Raw genomic sequence first — 25,641 nt, 5'->3', positions numbered from 1 at the left:
AGACTCTTTTAGAATTCAGCACAAAAGACGACCAGCCAAGTGGTGCCTCGCGTTCACTCATTCGTGGATATCATCTCCGCCCTCGCTGTGGTGTTATCAAACCCTTGTCCCAATCTGCGAGGTCCCCCCTCTTAAAGGTGGAGAGCCTAACCCTGTCAGTCAGTGTCTCTACCGATGCCGTAATTATAAACAAACCGCGTGGAGGGGGCAACTCGCCCACAACCTCACCATCATCGCCGTGGACAACCGTTCCCTCATTCCATCTCCGGGAGGAATTCACCTTGGAAACGCGTCGGCGTGGGCAACCGCTCCGACCACAGCACAGGGGGGCCGGAGGCGAGGATGGGTTTCGACCAGTTTTTTTATTTTTCATCTGTTGCCCCTAGCAACAGCCGCCATGTCACTGTGTCGTCGACGGGTGTAAATCCTTTGAGGCGGGCTGTCCCCCCCTGAGCCCAAGACGCACCGAGCCGAACGATACCGTCTCTTCGTCTGATTCTCTCTTCCTGCCGTTTCCCCTGTGCGGTCACGCACGCCACGCGACACAACGGTTCAGGCGCACACGTCCCACGTGGGAAGACATTTATATTCACGGCATTAAGCAGACGCTTTCATCCAAAGCGACTTACAATAAGTACATTTGTCAGAAGAAAGAGAAAAAACAATATTTCCATGTCGGTACAGTCGGATGCTCATAGAACCAAGTGCCAAGCACTAACAATCTCTAGGTTAACCCATTCCCCGTATACAACAGAGATAGCTAGGATAAGATGCTACACAATGCTAAGCACTATTTTAAAGTGCTAGGACGTACAACATATAATAAGTGCGTACATTAAGTGCCAGGACGTACAACATACAATAAGTACATAAGAGGGGTGTGTAGGGGGCAGGGGAGGTAAGGGGGGAGGCTATGCAGAGTCTAGGTGAACACAAGCTGGTGAAAGTCTGCTAGGTGAGCGCCGGTTGTCTTGGATGTTTTCCGAGTCATACAGCCGTGCGACACCTTCTGCCACCACTGACATTTAAAAACAACACTCTCACCCCGCTGCCCGCTGGAGGGTGCGTTTGATTCTGAGAGGTAAAGGCGAGGGGAGGAGTGAGGGAGTGAAGGAGTGAAGTAGTGGGCTTGCTGCTGTCAAGACTTGATTGTTAAATTGTTTCGGAGCGCAGCCTTCAGCTCTCCGCGTGACAGGAATCAATCCCTGGAACCGGGAACGCACTTCAGACTGAGTTGTCCGGCTCCTTTCAGGGCCGGTGATTGACGGTTAATAAGTTGGCGCTAAACAGGTAGGAGGCCCCGGGTTCGGCTAGAGGTGGGGGGGGGGGGGGGGGACCGGGCCGCAGGTTGCCCGGAGACGCTGCGCACACGCCGAGGCATGTGAGGGGGGGGGCAGGAGGTTCTCGGGTGGGACAATAGGAGTGGCGGAGAGAGAGAGACAACGAAAGAGCCACAATGTTTGCCCATCTGTCTACTTTATGTTTGCGCGCACACACACACACACACACACACACACACACACACACACACACACACACACACACTTAATAGTCACTATAAACTATTCTACTATTGGTGAGTATTGAAAATCATGAAATAATGCTCATCAATGTTGTATAGTGAACAGTGCATGTACGTATCATGTATGTATCTGTAAAGTATGTTTATATGCATGCATGGATGTACGTAGGTAGCCTAGCGACTTACTATGAACTGTATGTATGCACGCACGCACGTCTGTCTATCTGTCTGTCTGTACGTACGTATGTATGTACGTATGTATGTACTTACATATAGTAGATACAGTAGTTATGCTTGTATAGTATGTGTCTGTCTGTCTGTACGTATGTATGTACAGGATATTTGTATGCATGCCTGTGTGTATGTCTGTATGTCTGTCTGGGTGTCTGCGTGTGTGTCTGCCTGGCCAGCGCCCTGCTGTAACAGAAGCAGTTCCAGTTCCTGAACAGGCAGAATGGAGACAGTGACAGGAGATCTCTCCTCTCTGCTCCTCTCCTCTCCCAGGCTCTTTGGAGCGGAGAGGAGAGGAGAGGGGGAGGAGGGGGAGGAGGAGGGAGGGAGGGGGAGGAGGGGGACTCTAGGTGAGTGTGTATGGGAGACAGAGAGAGAGGGGGAGATAGGTGTGTGTGTATGGGAATCAAAGAGTGCGGGAGACTGTAGGTGAGTGTGTATGGGAGAGAGGGTGAGAGAGGTGAGTGTGTATGGGAGACAGAGAGAGAGGGGTGAGTGTGTATGGGAGACAGGGAGAGGGTTGAGTGTGTATAGGAGACAGAGAGAGAGGGGTGAGTGTGTATGGGAGACAGGGAGAGGGTTGAGTGTGTATAGGAGACAGAGAGAGAGAGGTGAGTGTGTATGGGAGAGAGAGGGTGAGAGAGGTGAGTGTGTAGGGGAGGCAGAGAGAGGGGTGAGTGTGTATGGGAGACAGAGAGAGAGGGGTGAGTGTGTATGGGAGACAGAGAGAGAGGTGAGTGTGTATGGGAGACAGAGGCTGAGAGAGGTGAGTGTGTAGGGGAGACAGAGAGAGAGGTGAGTGTGTATGGGAGACAGAGAGAGAGGGGTGAGTGTGTATGGGAGACAGAGAGAGGGGTGAGTGTGTATGGGAGACAGAGAGAGAGGGGTGAGTGTGTATGGGAGACAGAGAGAGAGGGTTGTGTATGGGAGACAGAGAGAGAGGGGTGTGTGTGGGACACAACAGGCTGGACAGGTGCTCGCAGAGCGACCACAACCACAGCCAGCCGCAGACGAAAGGTGGAGGAATTCATATTTTTTCTGCTATTTCTGCCATAGCACAACACGAAATCAGGAAGGTGTCATGTTGTCATTAGGTTTAGGAGGTGGAAACTGTGTGTGTGTGTGTGTGTGTGTGTGTGTGTGTGTGTGTGTGTGTGTGTTTACTCCCTCACCTGGTCCACTCCCACCCCAGCCAGCCCTCAATCAGAAACAATCAGAAACACGGCTGACAGCCACTGTCCTCTATTAGGTCCTCCGGTGTAATGTCTGTTGTCCACAGCCGGCGACACACGGTGCACCTGCCCATGTGACCCTTGACCCCACCGCCACCGACACCAGAAACCAGGTCATTCTTCATGAGATAGAGCGCTCCACTCCCGTTACACACACACACCAACCCAGTTACAAACACACACACACAGACCAAGGCGGATATACACACACACAAACACACACATCAATTTACACAAAGAGAAAAATGAAAGGAAAAGAAAGAAAGAAAGAAAGAAAGAAAGAAAGAAAGAAAGAAAGAAAGAAAGAAAGAGGGTGGGAGGGAGTGAGCGAGCGTGGGAGAAGAGCGTATTGAGAAGACATGTTCTTTGTGCGAAGGCAGTGGGCACACTTGACGTGCCTCAGAGAGAGAGAGATGAATCCCAGTGTGTGCCTTTGGGCAAGGAATCTTTGCAAAGAAAGGGACAACACACAAATACCAAGGGGGGAGGGGAGGCTGTGAGAGACTGGGAGAGACTGGGAGAGAGGGACATCCCACACAGCCACCGGAAGAGCGGATTAGGATTATGCGGCACATCCCATGTCTGGGAACGCCATTGCTTAGTCAAAGAATCCAGCAAGGTTTATAGGGTTTTTCATTAAGCATTATAAGAGAGGAGAGGAGAGGAGAGGAGAGGAGAGGATAGGAGAGGATAGGAGAGGAGCGGAGGGGAGAGGAGAGGATAGGAGAGGAGAGGAGGGGACAGGAGGACAGGAGGACAAGAGGACAGGGGGTTGAGGTCATTCCAGAGACAGAAGGAATCATCTGAACCATGACATGGTCCGTCGCTTCTATAGAAACATGAATCTGAGCACCAAGCACAAAATAAACACTGTCACAAGAAATGAATGTCCTTTTCGAACATTTGATTTCCAATTAAATGATTTAGCTGTGTGTCGCTCTCACAACATTTGGGGGTTTGGCAGGCAGCGCTTCTCCCGTTTACTGTCCAACTGAGTTCACACACATATGCACACACGCGCAAACACACACACAGAAACACACTCACTCACACACGGCAAGCTATTGATTCCACAACGGGAGGAATGACACAGCCGGAGAATCTGACACTTTCACATGACTTCCTGTCCTCACAGGAAGTTGCTAATCAACGTGACACCGTATCCCATGGCGATAGCGACACAGCAAGCGTCTGTCCGATGCAAGTTTCCTGCCGTGATACAGGGGATCCATAAACATGAGTTATTGGGAACAAGCTGCCCTTGAGCGAAATGCTGAATGCCTGTTTAATGATTACATCGTTTCAGGGTGCAGTAGGGCTGTGCAATCAATGTAATTTTGATCGTGATTTCAATTTTTGGGTCAAACAATCTCCAAACTAATATAATCGAGTTGAAATGATTTATGCTCTTTATTTCATTTTTTTATGTTTATATTTATGATCTTCTTTTTTCTTCATTAAATGTTTTATAGAAATCGTAGAACGGCTGTATACATATTTGTACTTTTCTTTTTTCTTTTTTTTCGGGGAAATTTCAAAGTTCCCATGTACAAAGAGTTTTTTTGGAGAGAAAGGCTGAATAAATGCATCATGTTTTCCAACTCAAAAATAATCGTTGGAATAATCATAATTTAAATATTGACCAAAATAATCGTGATTGTGATTATGATTAATGACATAATCGAGCAGCCCTAGTGTGCAGTGCTACTGTCTGTGTCGGCCATACCCAGCACTACTGTGCAGAGGCCATATTGGAAACAGTGCCTCGGAAATGACAGTGAGAGAACGCCTTTGGGTGTTCGATGAGGTCATGCCACTGTGTGCCACGTTCATACGAATCAATGCCAGGCCAGGTTCCCTTGGGAGTCTGGCCATCAGCAGAGCATGACATCACTTCCTGCCGGTACGCTGATCCCTTCCCACCGACCGAGAGGAAGTGGATACACTTCAGGGTGGAGAGAGAGCCAACCACCGCGCCACTGTGTGGCGTTAATATTGACCAATTGTTGTTGGCCCACAGCGATCGACCGGGCCTTTGACTTTTTCTTTAATTACGATGCAGAATGCAGAGCAGGGACCACTAATCAAACACGAACGCTCTCTCCAGCCGGTAGGAATGCAGTGTGGTTTCACTTGGGTATATTATCGTAGCTGCAAGGTTGTAGTTCTACTGAATTGATGTTTCAAGGCAATCGGCGTGTCAAATTAAAGTCAAGAAAAAGGGTTCTGAATTAACGTACAGAAAATGTATTGCACTATGTAATAGTGTGCATTAACAAGCCACATCAGCTCTGTATCTTGCTGTTCTTTATGCATGACTTTTATGTCATAAGTCATATGTAAGCAGGTCATGTTTGTGTGTCTCAGTGTGTAGTCTGCCTAACTATGCCACAACAAATCAGACAAGAAAGAGAAATCATATCGTATTTCAAGAGAGAGAGAAAGAGAGAGAGAGGGAGAGAGAGGGTGGGGAGAGTGAGAAAATAGTGAGAGAGAGAATAGCAGAGAAAGTGAGTGGGAGAGAGAAAGAGAAAGAGAAGTAAGAGAAAAAATAGCGAGAGAGAGAGAGAAGAGAGAAAAAGCAATGAGCTGACAGATATAAATGGCCCTGACACTGTGAACAGGAACAGTCAGTGTTTTGTGCCAAAAGGTTTTAATAAACAGTTGGGTGTTGGTGTGGACTTCATCCATTTCCTAGCTGCTGTGTAACCTGTCACCTGTTGTTTTGATTTTATATCCTACCCAGGGTTTGTGTTTGGACTTCAAATGCAAAAAAGGTCTCTATGTTGTTCCCGGCAAAATATAATTTCCACATGACCGGCTTTTAAAGCCAAGTCAAGTTTCTTAATTGTCACAAGCACAAATCCTGTTTGTGAACATTCTGATTCCTCAACTCGAGTGTCGGGCGATACCGAGTATATATACTCTGTATACTGCATCAGACTACGGCGCGACACACACCCTAGCAGGCAGTGCCCCCGCCTCGCTCAACAAGCCCGCTTGATCCTCTATCCCCGTGCCGCTCCTCTCAGCCAGCGGCCGCGGGGATGGGGAGTCCTGAAAGGTGCAATTGGATGAAGAGTTTGGGGAATTTGCCTGAAGTCTCATAGTCTTCCAGGTCAGAGAGAGAGAGAGAGAGAGAGAGAGAGAGAGAGAGAGAGAAAAATCAGAGCAAAGACATGTAGACTTAATAGCCCTCTTAATTCGGGGCTATTGATACGCTCCGAAGTCAGATATGTGAGACAAAAAAAGTCAGAGCAGAACAACAGTGTGAGCGCTGGGTGTGTGCATTCTGTTATGTTGTGTTGTGTACGAAGGAGACGCCAAGCGGATGGAGTGAGGGCGAAGGGCGGGGTGGGTGGGGTTGTGTATGAACCAGAGATATATGAGACGTGATCGTAGCGTCCTTGACGTAACCCTTTGGCTAACCACGACCGTCATGAAGCTGTCAATTTCAGTTGAGGGGCGACGCCATTGCTTAAGATTTTGTGCACAAAGCAAATGGAAAATATGCATATTTGGCATACACAGGGCGGGAATGGAATAGATGGCTTGCACTAGTCAGCGGCCAAAACTAATTTATATTAAATCCCTAAAAAACGTTTTAATTAATAAAAAAATGGAACGTCTCACAACACATAACATGGAGATGAACTAGCCACTGAGAAACAAATTTGAAGAAAAAAAAAAATTGCTTTGTATTACGAGAATTAAATCAGTCTTCTGCGTCCGACCATCATGCGCCCCCTATGGGCCGGTAGAGGAACTACACACTCGTCGCTTGGGCTTCTTCAACAGGCCTCATGGCTGCCGCCGGGTGCAGGTGGGAGCCCATCCTTCCTCTCACGACGTAACAAGGAGATCGCCCTCCTCGCTTGGTCACGGTGCTCCAGTGTATCGCCGCTGTTTGTTGGTGTCTCAGGCCTCGAATTCCACACACTTTTGTGTCACCGCATGCATGCAGATTTCCTCCCGAAAACGCTCGTCTAAACGCGGAATAAAAAGTGAGGACGCGACACACCTTTTGCGTCTTCTGTTCAGACAGTCATTATGTAAACGTAGGCTACGTTTACATCTGCGTGCATACGGTGACGCAAAAGTGTGTGGAATTTGATTGGGTATGCATGTCAGGCGGCTAGGTGATGCTGTGCTACACTATCACACAACACAGCCATGTCTGAGCGCATGCGTAGAATCTTCCTTCTTCTCTCATCCGCGCCGCGAAAACCAAAAAGATCCTTCTCTGTTCAGTAATACTATCTGTACATATCCTGTACATTTCGTGGAAAGACTCCTGTAAGTTTATTAGAGCTGCCAGAGCAGCTTGAAGGTCCGACGCATGGAAATAATCCAACACGTTTGTTTATCTCCCTGTACTGGCGCATGTATGTGACGTAAACGCGTACGCGACGTGAGCAGATCTGAGCATAGTTTTGCGTCTTGGCAGTGTAGACGGAAACGCTACGCCAGAGCGCATTCAAGTTTTCCACTCTGGAGGGTGGTTTCAGATTTTTGCGTTTTTAAGCCCCAAAAACGCTGTCACCGTCTAAACGAAAAGCACTTCTGATAAGCACTTCTGTGCGACGGGCACGCTAACCACTCTGCACGCCTGTAATTACAGGACGGCGCGTGTGGAACACGGGATCCCAGCTCCCAGATGGCCGGAACTGGGAACGTTGGGAGGAGGAAGGCGAGAGTGCGAAGGCGAGAGCGCCTGTGTGTGTGTGTGTGTGTGTGTGTGTGTGTGTGTGTGTGTGTGTGTGTGTGTGTGTGTGTGTGTGTGTGTGTGTGTCGGTTTGTCTATCTGTTTCTGCGTGCGTGTGCTATGCGCATGTGTTTGTCTGTGCATGTGTGTGTGTGTGTCTGTCTGTGTGCGTGCATGCATTTGTGTGTTTGTACATGTGTGTGTGCGCGTGTGTTTGAGTGTATTTGTGTGTATGTCTGTTTGAGTGTGTGCGTGTGTGTGCACTGTAAAAAGCCTGACAGCCCAGCAACACAAGCTAGCCTTGGTGAAAGCAGTTGAGACAGCGAAATAGAAAAGAAATGGATGGCAGAAAACAGGGTGTACAACAGATCACAGGAGAACAGACGAGAAGAGTTGAAGACAGTGGCCAGTCAATGTGTGTGAATGCGTTTGTGGTTGTGTCTGTCTATGCTTTTGTGGTTGTGTGTGCTTGCAACTTAGTCACACACTATAATAAGAGCAAATTCCCAAAAACTTCCTCTTAGCACAGTAAGGCTAGACAGAATGTGAGACAGTGTGTTCGTGTGTGTGCGTGTGTACGTGTATGCATGTGTGATTTGAAACCATGTGTGTATGGTGCATTGGTGCACCTCAATTTGCAAAAATGTGCTTTGTTTGTCTTAACACATTTTCTAACAAGTACGTGTGTGTGTATTTGGTTGTGCGTGTATGTGCGTATGTGTTTATGGTTGTGCATGTGCGTGTGAGTGCTTGCGACTAAGTCCCCCACTATAATAGACCATATTCCCAGCCTCTTCCATTAGCGCAGTAAAGCAACAGCTTGCGTGCCCTCCGGTACGTATATACCTGCTATATATATAACAGGAACCCAAGATGAAGCAGCTCATGCATGTTTCACACAGGCCCTGAACCACACTGGGTGGTTTATGTTACATCTGTCTCCATGAGCTCCTGGCGTCGTCGACGTGGAGACACAAAGAGCCAAGCTAGAGTTCTCGCTTCAACAAGTCAACGGCGGACCAGAGAGACTGTTACAGAGATGAAACACACTGTTATAGCTATCCCTTGATTCATTCTTGAACACGATTGACTTTCACTGCATTATAATGCATTGTTACGATACTTCATGTACACCGCGTCCTCCAAACACAGGGTTGTCCATCGTGCTTAAACATATGTATGTATGTATGTTTGTATGTTTTTGATTCAAACAAACCTTTTGTTGAAAGGCAGAACAAAAAGTGAGAGTGAGCAGGAACTGTTCATCTGAGATAGTGTTAAAACTGACCAATAAGAGAGAGGGAAAGGAGCTAGAGAGGAGATAGTGAGAGAGAAGGAGAGAGCAGAGCGAGAGAAACAGTGAGAAAGAGAAGAGAGCAAGAAGAGAGACATAGAGAGAAAGACATAGAAACAGAGAAGGAGAGAGCAAGAGCGAGATAGGAGGAGAAAGGAAGAGAGAGAAGGAGAGAGCAAGAGCAAGATAAGGAAAGAGAGAGAGAGGAAGAGAAGGAGAGAGACAGAGAAAGAGAGAGAAGAGAGAAACAGCGTGAGAGAGAGCAAGAGCCAGAGAAAGAGAGAGCGAGAGAGAGAGACGGAGGAAGGGAGGCGTTTGACAGTTGGTTTTAAAGCATATCTCAGCCGAGCCGTTCTGGACCACACAGCTAAAAATACAGGTGTCAATGTTTTCGAGATGCAATCCAACCCCGACCGCCGAAAGCCTCATTCCCAGGAGCCCGTGCACGCATACCTGCACATCCACCCTTAAACCACCATCCAGGGCCTCTTCTCCTCTTCAAACCCATCCTCTCCCGACGCTTTCAACCAAACAGAAGCTTTTTGGTTGCGGCATGCGGTGCACGCCGGCCATCCTCCATGACCAATAGAGTCGTTCCGATACTGATACAGTATCGGAAATTTCTCTGATACTGCAGTATCGGGTATCGGCAAGTACGCAGGTCTGTGCGACAATCCAACACCATCACATGACTCATTTACTATACAGGCAAAGAACATCACAAACACTACGGTGTTATGCTGCGTTCGTTAACGGTCAGAGTTGGAAAGTCAGAATTGGAAACGCGTAATCTCCGACCTACGTGAGTTCGAGCTACCGAGACGGAGAAACATGAATGCATGGATGCTTAACTACAAGAACACAAATGTATTATTCTAATTAAAGATTCTAATTGTAAATTACGTAGTTCGGATTTTTTAACCATGGCTGTCATCGTAAGAGAACCCTTCAATTGGAACAAGGGCTATAAGTAGATATAATGCTAGTTGCCGTAACAGCATATACTCTGTATCGGTCTGACACTCAAGTTGAGGAATCAGAATCGGTATCGGGAAGGAAAAAATGGTATCGGAAGATCTCTAATTCTGACTATCAACAAGACTTCTGTATGGGAATACAGATTTAACCTGTTGGATTACTGGGGGCTGTTCTCAAGGTGGTCACCATAGACAGACAAGTGTCAGTGGGTCTCGAAATTATACGACTGGAAGACATCTCAGGCTTAACACAACTCTCACGGCAGACTGCACCACATGAACACATAGGAAGGCCTTGGTACCGCCTTCAGAGCGATTCCAATGCCGGCGTTTTAATCTCGACTCAGGTCGTAGTTCAAACCTCACGGCTGTTTTGGATCGCCGAGGCCGCGTAGGGGGAGAGGGAGGAGCTGCCTCATCTTGTCTGGTTCGTTCAGCAGAAGAACACGGACAGACCATGTCCTAATTCTCCCCCGTAGATCACACTGCAACTTCTTACAAGGAGGAGACGATGTAGACGGTACAACTCAATACGCCTCAGTGCAGCCCGACAGGGGGGGGGGGGTTCTCCATCGATTTAGATCGCACAAAGCATCGCCGGCAACAAAAGCTATAGTCGTGTCTGGACAGCGAGTGCGTCTGCTAAATGACGTGATTATAGAGCCATCCAGCCTCACGGGTCGGTTGTTCCGACGGCACACAGAGCAAGGTTGGGTCTCTAACTATACATGTACATTCCCAGAGCGCCTACCTGGATCCAGCTGACAGGAGGGGGGAGGGAGGGGGAGGTAGTGGGAGGGAGGGGCTGAGGTAGGAGGAGAGGAGGGTTCATGGGTACCGATGGTTTACAGGCGGGCCAGGTTGGCTGATCACAAAGTTACATCGGTCCTGAGGAAAAGCTCGGCGGAGTCAAATAAGATGGGGTTCTTTATCACCGTTATTTTTTTTACGCTTATTTTATAACTCTTTAATAAAAAAAGAACACCAAAATAATACTAAAATATTAACGCTAAAAACACACATTTAATAAATATATCTAGCGAAAAGATTTTATGCTATCAAGCTTGCTCTAAGCAATAACCGCTTGTGTATATCGACGTGTCTCAATGGACGGCGTGTTTGTGGACCGCAAGCCCTCCAACTGTGCCAGGAGACGGTCTGTCGCTTTCAAGAAAAATGTAATTACCACCCCACATTAGCCTCATCTGTGTGTGTGTGTGTGTGTGTGTGTGTGTGTGTGTGTGTGTGTGTGTGTGTGTGTGTGTGTGTGTGTGTGATTGCCGAAGGATAATGTGAGAAAGTGTGTGGTCAGTAAACCCTGACGTTTGACTCAGAAAGAAGCGAATCGGTCAGAGAGGTTAACCGAGATGGGAGCAAGGAGAGAGAGAGAGAGAGAGAGAGAGAGAGAGAGAGAGAGAGAGAGAGAGAGAGAGAGAGAGAGAGAGAGAGAGAGAGAGAGAAAGGGAGAAAGGGAGTAAGGAGATAGGGAGCAAGAGGGAGAGAGGGAGAGGGAGTAAGGAGAAAGAGAGTGAGAGAGTGAGAGGGAAAGGGACTAAGGAGAGAGAGGGCGAGAGACTACATAGATCAACTTTGTCCTCATACACAACCCATGCTATAGGCAGGCTGCATTAGACTAGAGCCAGGCTCTCCCCACCACTGATAGTGGGTAAGGGGGGTAGTTCAGATTGAACAGGCAGGGAAGCTCAGAGAGCCAAGATTCAAAGCAATTACAACACATCTCCTTTCGCTTTTTCTTTCAGCAGTATCAATTCCTGTTGAAGTGGCTAAAGACCTGAAAGGCAGAGACCCCTTCAACAATTCCACATTTTCTATTTCAGGTGTAACTTATTGGGCTGCTTTTCGAAACCCCTGAAAAAAACGAAGTTAAAGGAGTGTGTTTGACTCTAATTGAAATCTCAGGGTGGAAAACATTCATCATGGCCTCGGCCATCGCGAGTGGATCCCTGCACCAGGGTCGGTTCTGCTGATGAGATGGAAGCAGTTACACGCCATTAACTGCTAAGCACACAATTACAAGAGACACAAGTCTGGCTCCAGCTGGGGAGCTGCTTTGTTTGTGAATGAATAGTTGTGAGTCTGCTGCTGTTATCGAGAGAGATGCCGCTTTGTAACAGACGTGTGGCGTGTGTTTAACAAGTTACAGCGCTGTAAGTCCTTGATGGTATTATTTACATAATAATTTATATAATAATTCACTACATCATTTGCGGTATAATTGAACTGATTAACATGGTATTTCTGATTAACCTATCGCTACATAAAATGATGATGAAACATAAAATCATATGATGAGAGTAATCAAGGAGATCACAAATGGATGCACAAAAAATACTTAATAATAATCATGTTTACTTGAGTATTCCACGCACGCACGCAAAATATGCATTGCAACGCGAATAACATTTAGGACAAAGCTAAAGAGCGGAAAGATATGACCGTTGTTGGGCTCTGTGAAGTTAATTTCCCACTTTTAAATTCATTCAAGTCCATAAAATGTCTGACAGTCAATCCTGCTGCGGTTTGTTTCAGGCCTCAATTTAGCACTTTGCTCCTGAGTGTTTTGCCTGCAACCTCCCACTTATTTAGCGCTCTCTCGGACACACACAGTCTATTGTGTGTGTGTGTGTGTGTGATATGTATATTAGCACGTTAATGCGGGATGGCGTGCTAATGCGGCTAGGCTAATTGCAGGCTGAGTGGAGTGACACTGGTGGTGGGCAGAGGAGCCTCCTGACGGCCATCATGGCCCCTCCTGAAGTGAGGCGTGCTGGGCTGGAGCACGGTACCCCAGTCCAGTCCTCTGTCAAGGGGATCCTTCATAGTTTTCAAGGGTTTAACACGGGGCTGTGGCAGAGTACCTTGTGAGACCATCCATTTATTCATGTTTGAGTGTCGCAATGGATATCAGTCTGGGCTTAGCTTGGAAAGCCTTTGACTTCCACATAAGTGAACGGTTTTTTCAGAGGTCACCTGTTCCTCTTTTACCGTCGTATTTTGATCTAATTCACATCAAACCATTTGGATTGCTCCTGCGATTGCTACACTTTCCTTGGGTACCGCCATCATTCTGAAACTCTGCAGACTGAGCTCAAAGTCCCGCCACTTAGCGCTGATTGGTCCGATCTTAAAGAGGTTTAGCCAATAATTATTGTCATATATTCTTTATTTTATCTCACCACTGTTTTTCATTTAATCTCGTTCCATCTCAAGTATAATGTTTTTATATCTAAATGTATTATGAAGAGAATGCCAGAGGATTTGGCTTCATCGGATCAAGAAATAAGAAGAAATACTCTGATCAAATATAGACGCCCCAGAACGTGATTGGTCTGGCCTTGGGTTATTAAATCTCTGAGTTGAACCCGTCTCCCACATGATGATGATGATGATGATGATGATGATAAGGGCTGTTAGGTGCCTCAGACATGAACACCTCAATTACATCTCAGATACACTCAACCCATCCTGCCCTGTGAAATGTCTGGTTGTTTCGTCATCAGCCGGCATTTGGAAAGAGAAAATGCAATGGCAGAGAATTGTACGAGAATTGAGAGGAGCAATGACATTGAGGGCACTTAATACACACATTCAAATAGGTAGATCATTAGCTTTACCATTCCTTTTTTGTTATTATTATTTTGTTTCAGCTAAATGTGCCCTTGTGGATGAATAAAGTACATATATTTAAAGTATATCTATTTACGCACTCTTTTCTTTTAGTTCGATTTTTTAAACATTTTCATGGCGTAGTTATTTATTTTACCGGTTGCCTTGTCTGAAGCACTTTGAGATGATGGCGTCTGAGATGTGCTGTATTAAAAAAGTTGGATTCAACTAAAGTGCAAAGGGTTTTTCAGCTGACAGCCAGTTGCAGATCACTTGGTAGTCAACCCAGGGATATGTTCTCCTTCTACTCACCCTAATAGCGCCTTGCTGTTCATACGTTTAATTCAACCATTCACATCCATATTCACAGCCAAAGTCAGCCATGATATTACACCCAACCTCTTTCAAGATCTGTTTATTAACCCGACCCGATACTGATCAAATCTAATGGCACTGATCAAAATCTGATGGCACGTTCTTCGCTGTGGAAAGCCTCTGACTCCCTATCTGCTCACCATCGTGTCTTATCTTAAACACACACATCCGTAGTTTAAGATAAAACAAACAGGATGCAGTCGAAAAGCATCTCACTCAGCAAACAAGATACAGTGAGATGCGACCAGACGGGGAAAATAAGTACAAAGTAGAAATATACAAGTTTTACCAAAAAGACAGTTGCCTAGCCATGACGCAAGAAGGCCTGGACAGAAACAGAAGTGTAGCGCTGGAGAGAGGCTGTAGGGAACCGTGGGAGTTCTCATCAGCAGCACTCTCAATTGAAACCTCTCTTTTCCAGCCCTCACACTGAAAACAAGCCCTTTTCGGCTTGTTTGTTATGGCCTCTAAATGCCAGCCGTATTTAAATATACATATACGTCGGTTGGAGAGGACTTCAAATGGCGTCGCGTGGGAAATCCATCAAAACATTCTCTCTTCGCTGGCTTTAACCTCGACCGACGCTGAACAATGGAGACGCATTCAGAGCCACCTCCAGAGTTCCACGTTTATTCATGAGGGTGTGAGAGAAGGGCAGCAATGACAGAGGCAGAAAGCCATACAGTAGACCGTGTCTGGTCTCCGATGGGGAGATGGATATGTTTGCGTGACATTTCCAGAGTGGTGGCAAAAGTACACCCATTATTTACTCAAGTGGAAGTGCAGATACCCGTGTAAGAAAATGACTACAATAATTACTGAATCGACTTCTTTACCCATGTAAAAGGGGAAAAGTACAGGCTCTGAAATGAACTAAAAAGTATTAAAAAGCTAACTAAACCTCACGTCATATTAAAATAATTCAAAGAGCGTTAAGTTAAACAACCAAACAACTAACACCAAACAAAATAAACAATACTGAAAATAATGAACTTTTGCTCCAATGGGCAAATCACCTTTCAATGTCAGCTGTAGACCTCGAAACATTGTGATCAAAACCAGAACACACTGCAGGTCTAATTAAGCCTTTACTCCTTTGTTAGAAGTGTCCTCATCTCTGCAGGAATACAGAAATCTGTGGCAGTCGTAACGCATTCGGAAAATGATTCTTAAAGTCCACAACTTCAATGTTTGGTGCTCCACTTTCATCCTTCCTCACTCACTTTGCCACGAGTTCTCACACAGGCGCCATTTCTACGTGGCAAATCTCCCTCACGTGTCTTTAACGTTGTTTTTCGTCTTGTTACGTTTGTCGTGCATGATAAGCACCGGTGGACACACTAAGAGATCGTCTTTTCTGAGTGTTATTCTCCCGTCCATTTAGGGAGGAATCTGTCTTTATGTTGGGAAGGATCTCAATGAGGAAAAATAAAAAGATAATCGATAATTCCCCTCAAATGCATTAAACTAAAGTTACAAGCCTGTTTCGAAAATGTAAGGAGTGGAGAGTGCAGATATTTGTGTTTAATTGTAGGGAGTATAAGTAAAAGATTTTCAGTACAGATACCTGAAAACTACTTTAGCACAGTTACAAAGTATTTGTAATATTTGTACCTCGTTACTTCCCACCTCTGCATTTCAGGTAGGAATAAACACGAAACACACATGATCACACACAACACAGACGTCCATGCCACACACTCACACAAACACAAAGAAACCAACACAAAGACACACAAGACACAGAAGACACACGTCCACGCTGCACACTAACACAAACCTAAGAAACCAACACAAAGTCACACAATACAGACATCCATGCCCCACACGCATACAAAAAAAAGAAAAAAACAACACGAAAACACACAGGACAAATGTCCGCGATGCGCACACAAACAAACACAAACAAGGGAGTCTGAGAATCTGTTGGCTGACATTTGTACAACACAAATCCATAACCGAGGCATTTACAGCCATTAGTACGAGTGTAGCTCTGAGCTGTCTCTCCTGTCCCACCAGGTCCAGCTCGGAGGACTAGGAGGCAGTGTGGTCTCTGAAAAGGGAGACCACACCTTTCCCCCTTCCTCACCCTTCCTCACCCGTCCCCACAGAAGCCCTATTCAGCGCCTCGAATGCACAGCACGCTCTTTGATTATAGATTACCATCTCGCAGGGATCGCTTTCGGTAAGGAAACACGGTCGCTGATGCAGTGCCACGCAGCACATCGGCCCGCCACCGTAAGAGGAGCCTTCTCTTAGGGATGGTGGTCGGGGTGGGGAATGGGGGGGGTCTAGATCTACCAGTCCCAGATCCCCCCCCCCACAGTGTCTACCGCCTGCTGCTTCGAGGCATATGGTAAGGGCTGAGTATGACGAAGCAGCTTTCTTGAATCTGCCAAACAGCCTGGTGGTTCAGCTCAGTAGATCTCTCTGCTTTCCCACAGAAATAATAAACACACAATACTTAAAAGTGAGGGACGTGAGGGACAACCGGATCCAACAACGTCTAACCACCATAACACATCACAGAGGGATGGATCCACTACACACCCAGCTTTTATCGTGTCAGGAACATGCGAGTTGGACGTCGTTGCTGACCAGCTTGGCCACGTAGCAAAGGGGAGAGAACTGACCTGGCACATTGAGGATGATTTCCTGATGCTTAATACAATTAAAAGTAAAGTACCGATGTCTATTATCACTTAAGGCTGCGTTATTACCACCAGGATTAAATGATAGATCACAAGAGGGAACTTTTTTGCATAGCTTCTTCTTTCTTATCGCTATATCCTCTGTTAATTCCTGTTCCTTATTTCCTAGAAGCCCTGTCCTTCCTCTTGGTTATCTCCTCTGTTAAACCTCCCATCGACTACACTGTAGCTGTAGTCAAGTCATGTTGGAGTGTGTTGCCTTGAGAGGCAGACGATTGACATAATGCTGCGTTCAGGCACCACACTGTCAATGAAGGTTATGGCAAAGGCAAAGACAAGGGGTCTGGAAAGGTTGCTGCATTTTGTTTCATAACTTAAGCCTGGTAAATCCATAGCGCATTGTTGGAACACAATAATAACACCGCTCAGGTGCTCAGGTACTTTCAGATAAACACACCACTCTCCGATCAATTCTCCCTGACTCAATCCGTGTCGTCATAGCATCGACTCCCTCGAGGAGTGGAGGAATGGGGTTTTGATTGTTTGGCAAATTGGCAGCAATTATGTCTTTGTGACGAGGTTTAACTAATACGAGCGTCTCCCTCCCCACTCTCTCTCTCCCCCCATGCTGTGAAAGCGATTCGCCTCATCGCCAAAGCCCCAAACAGAGCTCAGATCAGCCGGATGGGCTCCTCCACAAAGCAGCACGCGCACACTCAGGATTGGCTGGTGATTGGTAGTCACGACAACATCCTCTTCTCTCATCCTGGTCCCTGACCACCTGTTGGGAGAGAAGGGGGTCCTTCTTCTCCCCCCCCCCCCCCCCCCATGTTCCTGGGACAAGGGGGGACAGAGCATCATTCAGTGTGTTAGCTGAGCCCAGCGCTGCAGGGCTCAGCTCTGCTACATTTAGACACACACAGGTTAGAAACTCCTACACACACACATAAACACACACACACACACACACACACACACACGTGCACAAGCATACAACCACACAGATACAGACACATGCCTAAACTCACACACACACACACACACACACACACACACACACACACACACACACACAGACACTTTCAGACACACGCACAGACACACACATATTCAAACACGCGCAGACTCACACACAGACACGCACATGCATACATCAATTATACAAGGACACAAACAAACGACACGATTAAACCCATCAAACCCACGCACAAACACACACACACGCGCACATCGCACAAGGAAAAAACGCAGACAAAGCAATTCAGAGCTCTCTCCCTAACTCCCCCTTTGTTGTTATATTTGAGAATTTTTCTTTTTGCTCTTTCCCAAACAAACATCCACCGACCCCCTGCAGCTAACTACCTGGCCGGGCTCTGAGCCTCTCATCTGGCCCCCGGCCCCCCTACCTGGAAGGGGTCTCGTTAGGTGAGCCAACCCACATCACATTAACCCCCGCTGCGGGGCGCTAAACAACTCTCCCTCAGTCTCCCCACCACCACAACCACCATCCTCTCATAACACTCCCCTCCCCCTCCAAGACCTCCAACCACGCCGGGTATTTGGCCGCACAATGCAACCAGGGTCTGGTCGCTCTCCCCCCCCCCCCCCCCGAGAGGAGGGAAGGTATTTCTGAGGGCTTTTCAAGGCCCTGCCAGCAGCCTTGGCATTCACTTGAGCGCGGGCTCCACAGAGGAGACAGAGCCAAGCCGCCTAACGAGAGGAGGAGAGGAGGCCGTCTGAATGAGAGACGGGAGAGAAAGGGGGTGGAAAGAGGTGGTGGGAGAGATGGAGAGGGAAGAGAATCGAGGAGAAAGAAAGAGAAAGGGAAAGCACGGGGTGTTGAATTTAAATCATAATAACAAGCATGCTAGTGTGACCGTGGAGCATGTATAAAGAACACAATGCGAGAGCGTGGAGCACATTTTGAAACAGCCACCCTGCCGCCCAAGGCTGGCGGTACAGCAGAGATGATCCAAAGAGTGGGATGCAGCGCACGGCACATCCCACGATCCTCGCCTGGCACACACACACACACACACACACACACACACACGCACACACACACAAACACTCAAACCCATGCACACACAGCAGTACACACAGATAGACACACACACGCACATACCCAGACAAATGCACATTCAGACACATACACAGACAAATGCACGTTCAGACACACACACATTCAGAAACACACGCAGATACATGCACATTCAGACCCACACCCAAACATGCACATTCGGACGCACGCACACATTCAAGTGGCACAGCTCTGGACCACAGCTCTGTACTCTGGACAAGAGCTCGGCCCGGTTCCCCAGGCGCCAACCAGACAATGTACGGCCGTTGGCCCGCAGTAGTTCCCTCCATTGTTTACCTGTGGCGAAACGGTGGCGCTCTTAAAATAGCAGAAGAGAGCCAGCGTTTCGTATCGAGGGCCGCTTCCAGATAACGTGCGTGGAGATTTGTGCCCGGCCCGCGCCTATCATGTTTGGTCTGACTCTAATCTCTACTTGTAAACAAACATAAGTCATCAGAGGACGAGCTGGGCCAAAGGGCACCGGCCACATGGGCCAGGGGCTTTGAGTCATTGGCTCTCGATGGAAGAACGCTTTCATAGCTCACTGATTCAGGACTCGGATGGGAGGATTCATTTAGATGTATATTGTCGTTTTCTGTTTCTGTGAATAAGTGAGCAAATGGCGAAATGCTCCAACACGGACTGGGCACTCGCCAAGGCCACTACACGGAGAAGGGATTAAGACGAGCTGGTCTAAATAAAGACTACACCTCGGTGGCCGTTCACACGGCCAACTCACCGCTCCGTATGTTGGAGCCCCTAAAGAGAGGGCTCGGTTCATCTCGTCTCAAGGAGCATCTGCCGTAGACGATAAGGTACAATTCGGTTCTCCTTTCTTCTATCGAGTTTCGTTTGCATTTCCTCGATTTCACGTCATCAGAGAACGAATCCTCTCAGGAATACAAAAGAAGAGTAAGTTTGCCACAATATTCCCGACAGGTATGACCAGTATCCAGTCATGAGTGACATGGTGTGCTTGGGTTGCTGGTGTGCGGTGCTTCCATGCTTCACCAGGCTACACCAATGTCCTACTGCATGTGTTGCCACAGGCCAGCAGACAGGCCCCATGCTGTACCGTGTCTAACCTTACGACACGGATATGAAGGAAAGGTGCAGTCTCTAGGCTGCTCATCCTGAGAGCTAGACAGAGGATTTTGCTAGCGAGACAAAAGAACAGCCAGCGTTTACGCTGCTCTCGCACAAACTACATTTGTAATAGTGCATGGCCTTCTCGCTTACTCAGCCGGAATCTATGTCTCAAGACGGCGGTGGCTCTGTGTCAACAGCACACAAACATCTAATTTACTTGCGTCACCGTTTTCGTAATTTGTATTTATTAACACAAAAAAAAAATAAGCCAACTGCCAATACAGGACAAGACGGCTCTTGCCCATCCTTCCGTTATCTCCCTTGGCAACCAGACGGCCAATCAGCCGAGGCTTCCGAGAGCTCCTGCCAAGTGTGTACTGTATCACGGGGGTCCTGGGGGGGGTTCATGGGTCTGTGAATGAGTGTGCGGCCACATGCTCCACATTCATTCATCAGAACTTAACCAGAGCCTTCCCTCATCGCGTTTGCTTCATGTACTGTGTGACTGCCACTGTCTTCTTCTGCTGCGTTCAGTGTTCAGTCACTAGAGGCGGGGGGGGGGGCAGATGGCTACCAGAGATGTTGACTCGGTGAAGAGAGTGAAAACGAAAAAACAAACATGAATGGGATGAGTTATGCATTCCGACTACTGCTTTGGTTGTGTGTTATATGTCCCTACACTGAGACAAAACATCAAACATTTGGATCTGAACATGAGACAGCATGTGCAAAAATGTCTGTATTACCTGTCCGAATGTGTGTGTTTGTGTATGTGAGTGTCTGTGTATGGCGTTTTCAAACAAGTGTGTACCGGTATGTATGTTTCTGTGTGATACCTCTGTCTGTCTGTGATCTGTATGTGTGTCTCTGTCTGTCTATCTGTGTGTGCATGCCTGTCTGTCTGTTTGTTCTACACGTGTGTAATAACCATGTGGAATCAATAGCAGCCTGTGTGTCCCTCCTAGCCCTCTCTCTCCCCTCCCCTCCTCCTCTCTCGCTGGCCGGTCGGAGCTCAGGACACAGGGAGCTGTTGTGTGAGTGGACGACCCCTCATCTCATATGCACCACAGAGCCTGCCAACACTCTCTCATTCAGAGTTCAATGAAACAGACTCACACCGCTCAGGTCCTAAGACGTCTGCACACTATATATACACGTTTAATATTAGATTGAGAAACAAGACTATATTATTAGAATAACTGTCGCTAATTTGTATTTTCTATATTTCTACTGCTCCCCAATTTTCTATCTGGATCAATAAAAGTCATCTGTCCTTAACTTATCGTTTAGAGATATTGGCTGTTAATCCTTTCATTTCTTCAACTGCAAATATGACTGTTCTGTCCTCTCGCTGTGACACCCAAATTTCCATTCTGGGATTAATACAGCCCTATCTGGATGTAATGACCCCTGGTCACAGCTACAAATTATCCGTGTTTCTTTGACGTCCGCAGCAAGTTATATGTGATTCTATGACCTCCCTCGCTGGTTCTTATTCTCTTGGGTACTGGCCTATCAATGTGTAATATTGAGTTTGATAGGTTCACTGGTGTGTGCGTATTCGATGTAGAGTGTGTGTTTAATGTGTGTTCCCTGCTGATGAGCTGGCAGGGATACAGCCAGATAAAAAAACGGAAGTGGACCATTTTGGCCCGGAGCCATAGTAGTTGTTTTTTCATGTGGTCTGATCTCCGAGGACCATGCCTAAACGTTTATGGGGATTTCTGGAAGAAAAATAACTCAAAAACATTCCTGTCCACACCAACCTTGTTTTAGGAAATATCTCCATCCACCATGCCGGGCAAGAACTATTACAATACGCACATGAGCATGCCAGGCAAGTAGGGGGCGATAAGGCTCTATGTGAGGACCATTAAAGGGCTTAATCTTGAGAGGCAAATAACTTCAACACTGCAAGGTGTTGTATGAGGTAATGCTTTAAGCTAACAGTACGAGGTGATATAAACACACCGGTTGTCCACCTTTGTTTGTAGGTTTGTGGCGCATGCTCCATGTGGGTAGCAACAGTCGCAATGGGTAAATCGAGTACATGATGTCATCGTTTTGCGAAACCTCCGTTTTACTGGTCAACATGAAATCAACATATTAAAACACACACCTGAATTAACTAATCATCAACTCAAACGCATTGACAGACTGGAGAACCACAGGGACATGGACACTTAAACATATACCTTGGAACTATGCAAGGTTCATAACACACTATCGTATAATGACACAGAAACCAAGAGAGGTCTAGCTCTACAGAATGTGATAATTAATTCAGAAAAGACAACGTCTAAAAATAACCTAACTCTTTCTCGGCATCGCACTAAGGGAAGGATGTAAAAAGTGTACATTTCTGAAACTAAACACCTCGACAGACGTCACCCAGCATCTGTGGTTGTTCATTAAGATATGACCTTGAGGACAATTAAAACAAGGACAATGACAAAATGGCGGCATTGAATACAGGCATAAATTGTGTTGAATTGTACCATTTTTAATCATTAACAGAAAAAGTTGAAGCCATCATTAATCCTTAAAATTAATCAATTGAACAAAAAGATAATAATAATAATGAAAATGACAAAACGGCAGATTATCAATCAGGGTTTATTAAATGTTCATGGAGATGAAGGATATTCATCACAAAGATATATTATTTGATCACCTGATCACCTGATTGTTCAGAAAAAAGAAAAAAAGAAAACTGGGGGGGGGGAAGGAATATCAATCCTGATATTCACTAATCAGTCTCAGGATACCAGGCCCTTGGCTAGCTAACCGCCGGAGAAGGGAAGGCTAAGGGCCTCCAAGAATTCTGGGCGTCACCTTTAAAAAAAGAAAAAAATACCGATACTGTTTATTGTGTACAATTGTCCAGTGATTTGGATCATTAGATCCATTAAAAAAATCATTATAATAGATCCATTAAATCCATTACATCCCCAGGACCCCCACATTAACGCCTTCCCCCCCCCCCCCCCCCCAACCGAGCAACAGAGAGGTTAAGCAAGAGGAAGTTGTTACGATATCCACAGGAGGAGGAGGGTGAGAGGGGTCGGGTTGAGAGGAAATGGTTCAGTGAAGACACAAACCGCAGCCTAATCAGTTCCTTCATTGTTCGACCGGCGAGAACGATACCAGGCGACAGACAGACGCAATTACCGGCAAGACGCAAGAAGAGTGAGGAAGAGTGGAAAAGTAGCAGTGATCACCCGGGCAGCTTCGGAATAAAACTAACAGCACAAAGTGACAAGTCCTTTGCACGCATGCTACTGTGATCAATGGCCCCTTAAGGCCAGCGGAGTGTAATGTAAGATGGCTAAAGGGTGAATCCCTGAGCTGACCGTTGCTTCTTCATCCCCAGGAAATGCCAGGCGAGATAACACGTCTGATGTGATCGGGGTCGGAGTGGCGTTACTCCTATCTGGTGAGAGAGGATGGATACCCAGCTACACTCGCTGGGGGGGGGGGTGGGGGGGGGTGGGTGGGAAGAAAGGCAGGGGGCATTAGGGTCTCTCAGACGCGGGTGTACTCTACTCCGACGGCCTAGGGGGGAATAGATGGGGGGGAGGAACAGGGCAGTGTGATTTCTCGAGGAGAAAGGGGGAGGCGGGAAAGGATGCAAGTTAAAGAGGGAACGGTTTACCATAGCAGATACTGTCAGAGAGACATTTCTGCACTGCTGTCAACTTCAGATTGCTCAATGTTTGTCTACTTTGGTGTTCATTTTTGAACAACCTATGAATAAACACCGTTACATGAAGTCTGGCCGACTGCAGCAATTAAAGAGTAATCCTGGGAGCCCTGAAAGAATGTTACTATACGTCACAAGCAGGAGAAGGTCTCCTCTCTCTCTCTCTCTCTCTCTCTCTCTCTCTCTCTCTCATCATGCATGAGCCGTCTGTAATGATGTCATTGAATCCCGTCAACATCACAACTTGCATTTCCCCGACCATTTCCTGTGTCTGGCGAGTCTGACAGCAAATGACCACGTAATCTCCACACATTCGGACGTAGTGGGTTTATTATCCTTCGGAACCAGCGGAGGTGAGGCCCTTCGAGCGGCGTTCCTTCCCCTGAGTGCCGGAAGCATCCCGGGACTGGAACAATGGAGGAACCAAAACAAGGCGCACGTGTGTTTGGAGAACGGAGCAGGGAAGCAGAAGAGCGGCTGATGGACGTTCCTAAACGCCTTCGCTCTGGCGGTTACTCACGTCTGGCTGCTCGCCGCGTGGACAGCTGTACAAATTTACTTCTTATTGTCACAATTTGACACTCAATCATTGAATTCATCTTTAAATAATAAGTCTCATCAAGGGTCTGTTATTATTATCCATTTCAGTTTTAATTGGTCAATATCAACTTGGTGAAAGAGGGATGCGGTTTGAACAATAGGATGCGTTGGTTTTGGTACAGGAAAAAAATAATCCTTGACTTAATGACAGCAACACCAGTAACAACAACAATAACAACAAAATCATCATGTCATCCACCATCTATTGTCGGCATCTATCCACATCTGTAAACTCTTTCCAATGTGTTTCAAACTTCCCAATACCAAGTCCAAACAATTCAACCTTGGAAATTAAACCTGCAACATTCACAAATACAACCATCACCCAAACATCTGCTTTTTAGGCAGCATGTGGCTCAGGAGGTAGAGCTGGTTGGCTGGTAACCAGCTGATCCCCGGCTCCTCCTAGCTGAGAGTCTAGGTGTCCCTGAGCAAGACACCTCGCCCTAACTGCTCCCAACGAGCTGGCAGTCATGGGTGAATGTTGAGCAATATTGTAAAGCGCTTGGTAAATGCAGTCAATTTACCATCTGCCACACACCCTTTCATCTGTACATCATCAACCCAACACCTAAACCATACATTGGCCTATTCTGAATCAGCAGTTCTATGACTCATCACATGAACAGAGACAGACCAGGAGGGAATTGAGCTTCACAGGGAGATAAGGGTGCTCCAGCTTCCATCACATCTACACTGGACCCAACAGGTAGCCGGACAACATGGTTTCAAAGTTCCGCCACCTCTCAATCGATCAATCATTTTCATTTACATTCAGGATGTTTAGCAGACACTTTTATCCAAAGCGTCTTACAATAAGTACACTACACAAAAATATCGCTGTCTGTACAGTAAGGAAGTGCCGTGCACTTACAATCACTAGATTAACCCATTGCCCGTATAAAACAAAGATACCATTGTGTAGCACCTTATTTTAGCTGAGTACTATTTTTAGTGCAAGGAACATACAATAAGTGCATACATTAAGCGCCAGGACGCACAACATACAATAAGTGCGTACATTAAGTGCCAGGACGTAGACCATACAATAAGTGCATAAGAGGGGTATGGAGGGATAAGGGGGGGAGGCTATGCAGAGTCCAGGTGAACTCGTGAGTCTTGAGTCGCTTACTGTGGCTGGTGAGCGACTCTGCGGTCCTGACATCTCGTTCAAACAGGAGTAATAACCAGGAGCTATTATAACCCGCTTACCTTTGCCATAGTTGAAGTGCAGCCTGATGCTCTTGCCCTGGTTGATGTGCAGGTAGGTGAACCACACGGCGAAGGTCAGCAGGACCAGCAACAGAAGCAGTTTGAATTGCTTCCGAATTTTCTTTACAGGGAAGCGCAACATCCTCGCAGAGGCATCGTCAGGTGGCCGGGCGGCGGAATCGAGGTCCGCGGAAACGCATCCACGAAGAAAAAAAACGCGCTTTAATCATTTACGGCGCGACATGGTCCCAGCGTGACCCGAAGCACGTATAAGAGGCGTGTGTGCGTGCGGGTGTGAGTGTTTGTGCATATGTGAGCGAGTGAGTGTTTTCCTGCTGATTTA

The 25,641-nt window shown here is 46.9% G+C and overlaps 1 protein-coding gene across 1 annotated transcript in view; it reads right to left on the bottom strand.

The window, feature by feature from the left end:
• b4galnt4a (beta-1,4-N-acetyl-galactosaminyl transferase 4a) overlaps window positions 1-25,440 on the bottom strand; it is a gene marked incomplete at its 5' end in the record, with an annotated part of 135,192 nt that extends 109,752 nt beyond the window's left edge. Inside the window, one exon of the mRNA XM_079742802.1 lies at window positions 25,299-25,440. Within this exon, the coding sequence (XP_079598928.1) occupies window positions 25,299-25,440 (142 nt within the window). The remainder of the gene's footprint in view (window positions 1-25,298) is intronic.
• Window positions 25,441-25,641: the final 201 nt, after the last annotated feature.

The sequence above is a fragment of the Pollachius pollachius genome (genome assembly GCF_949987615.1).
Source record: "Pollachius pollachius genome assembly, chromosome: 9".
NCBI classification, from domain to species: Eukaryota; Metazoa; Chordata; class Actinopteri; order Gadiformes; family Gadidae; genus Pollachius; species Pollachius pollachius.
This window is presented reverse-complemented; position numbering and strand designations above follow the sequence as displayed.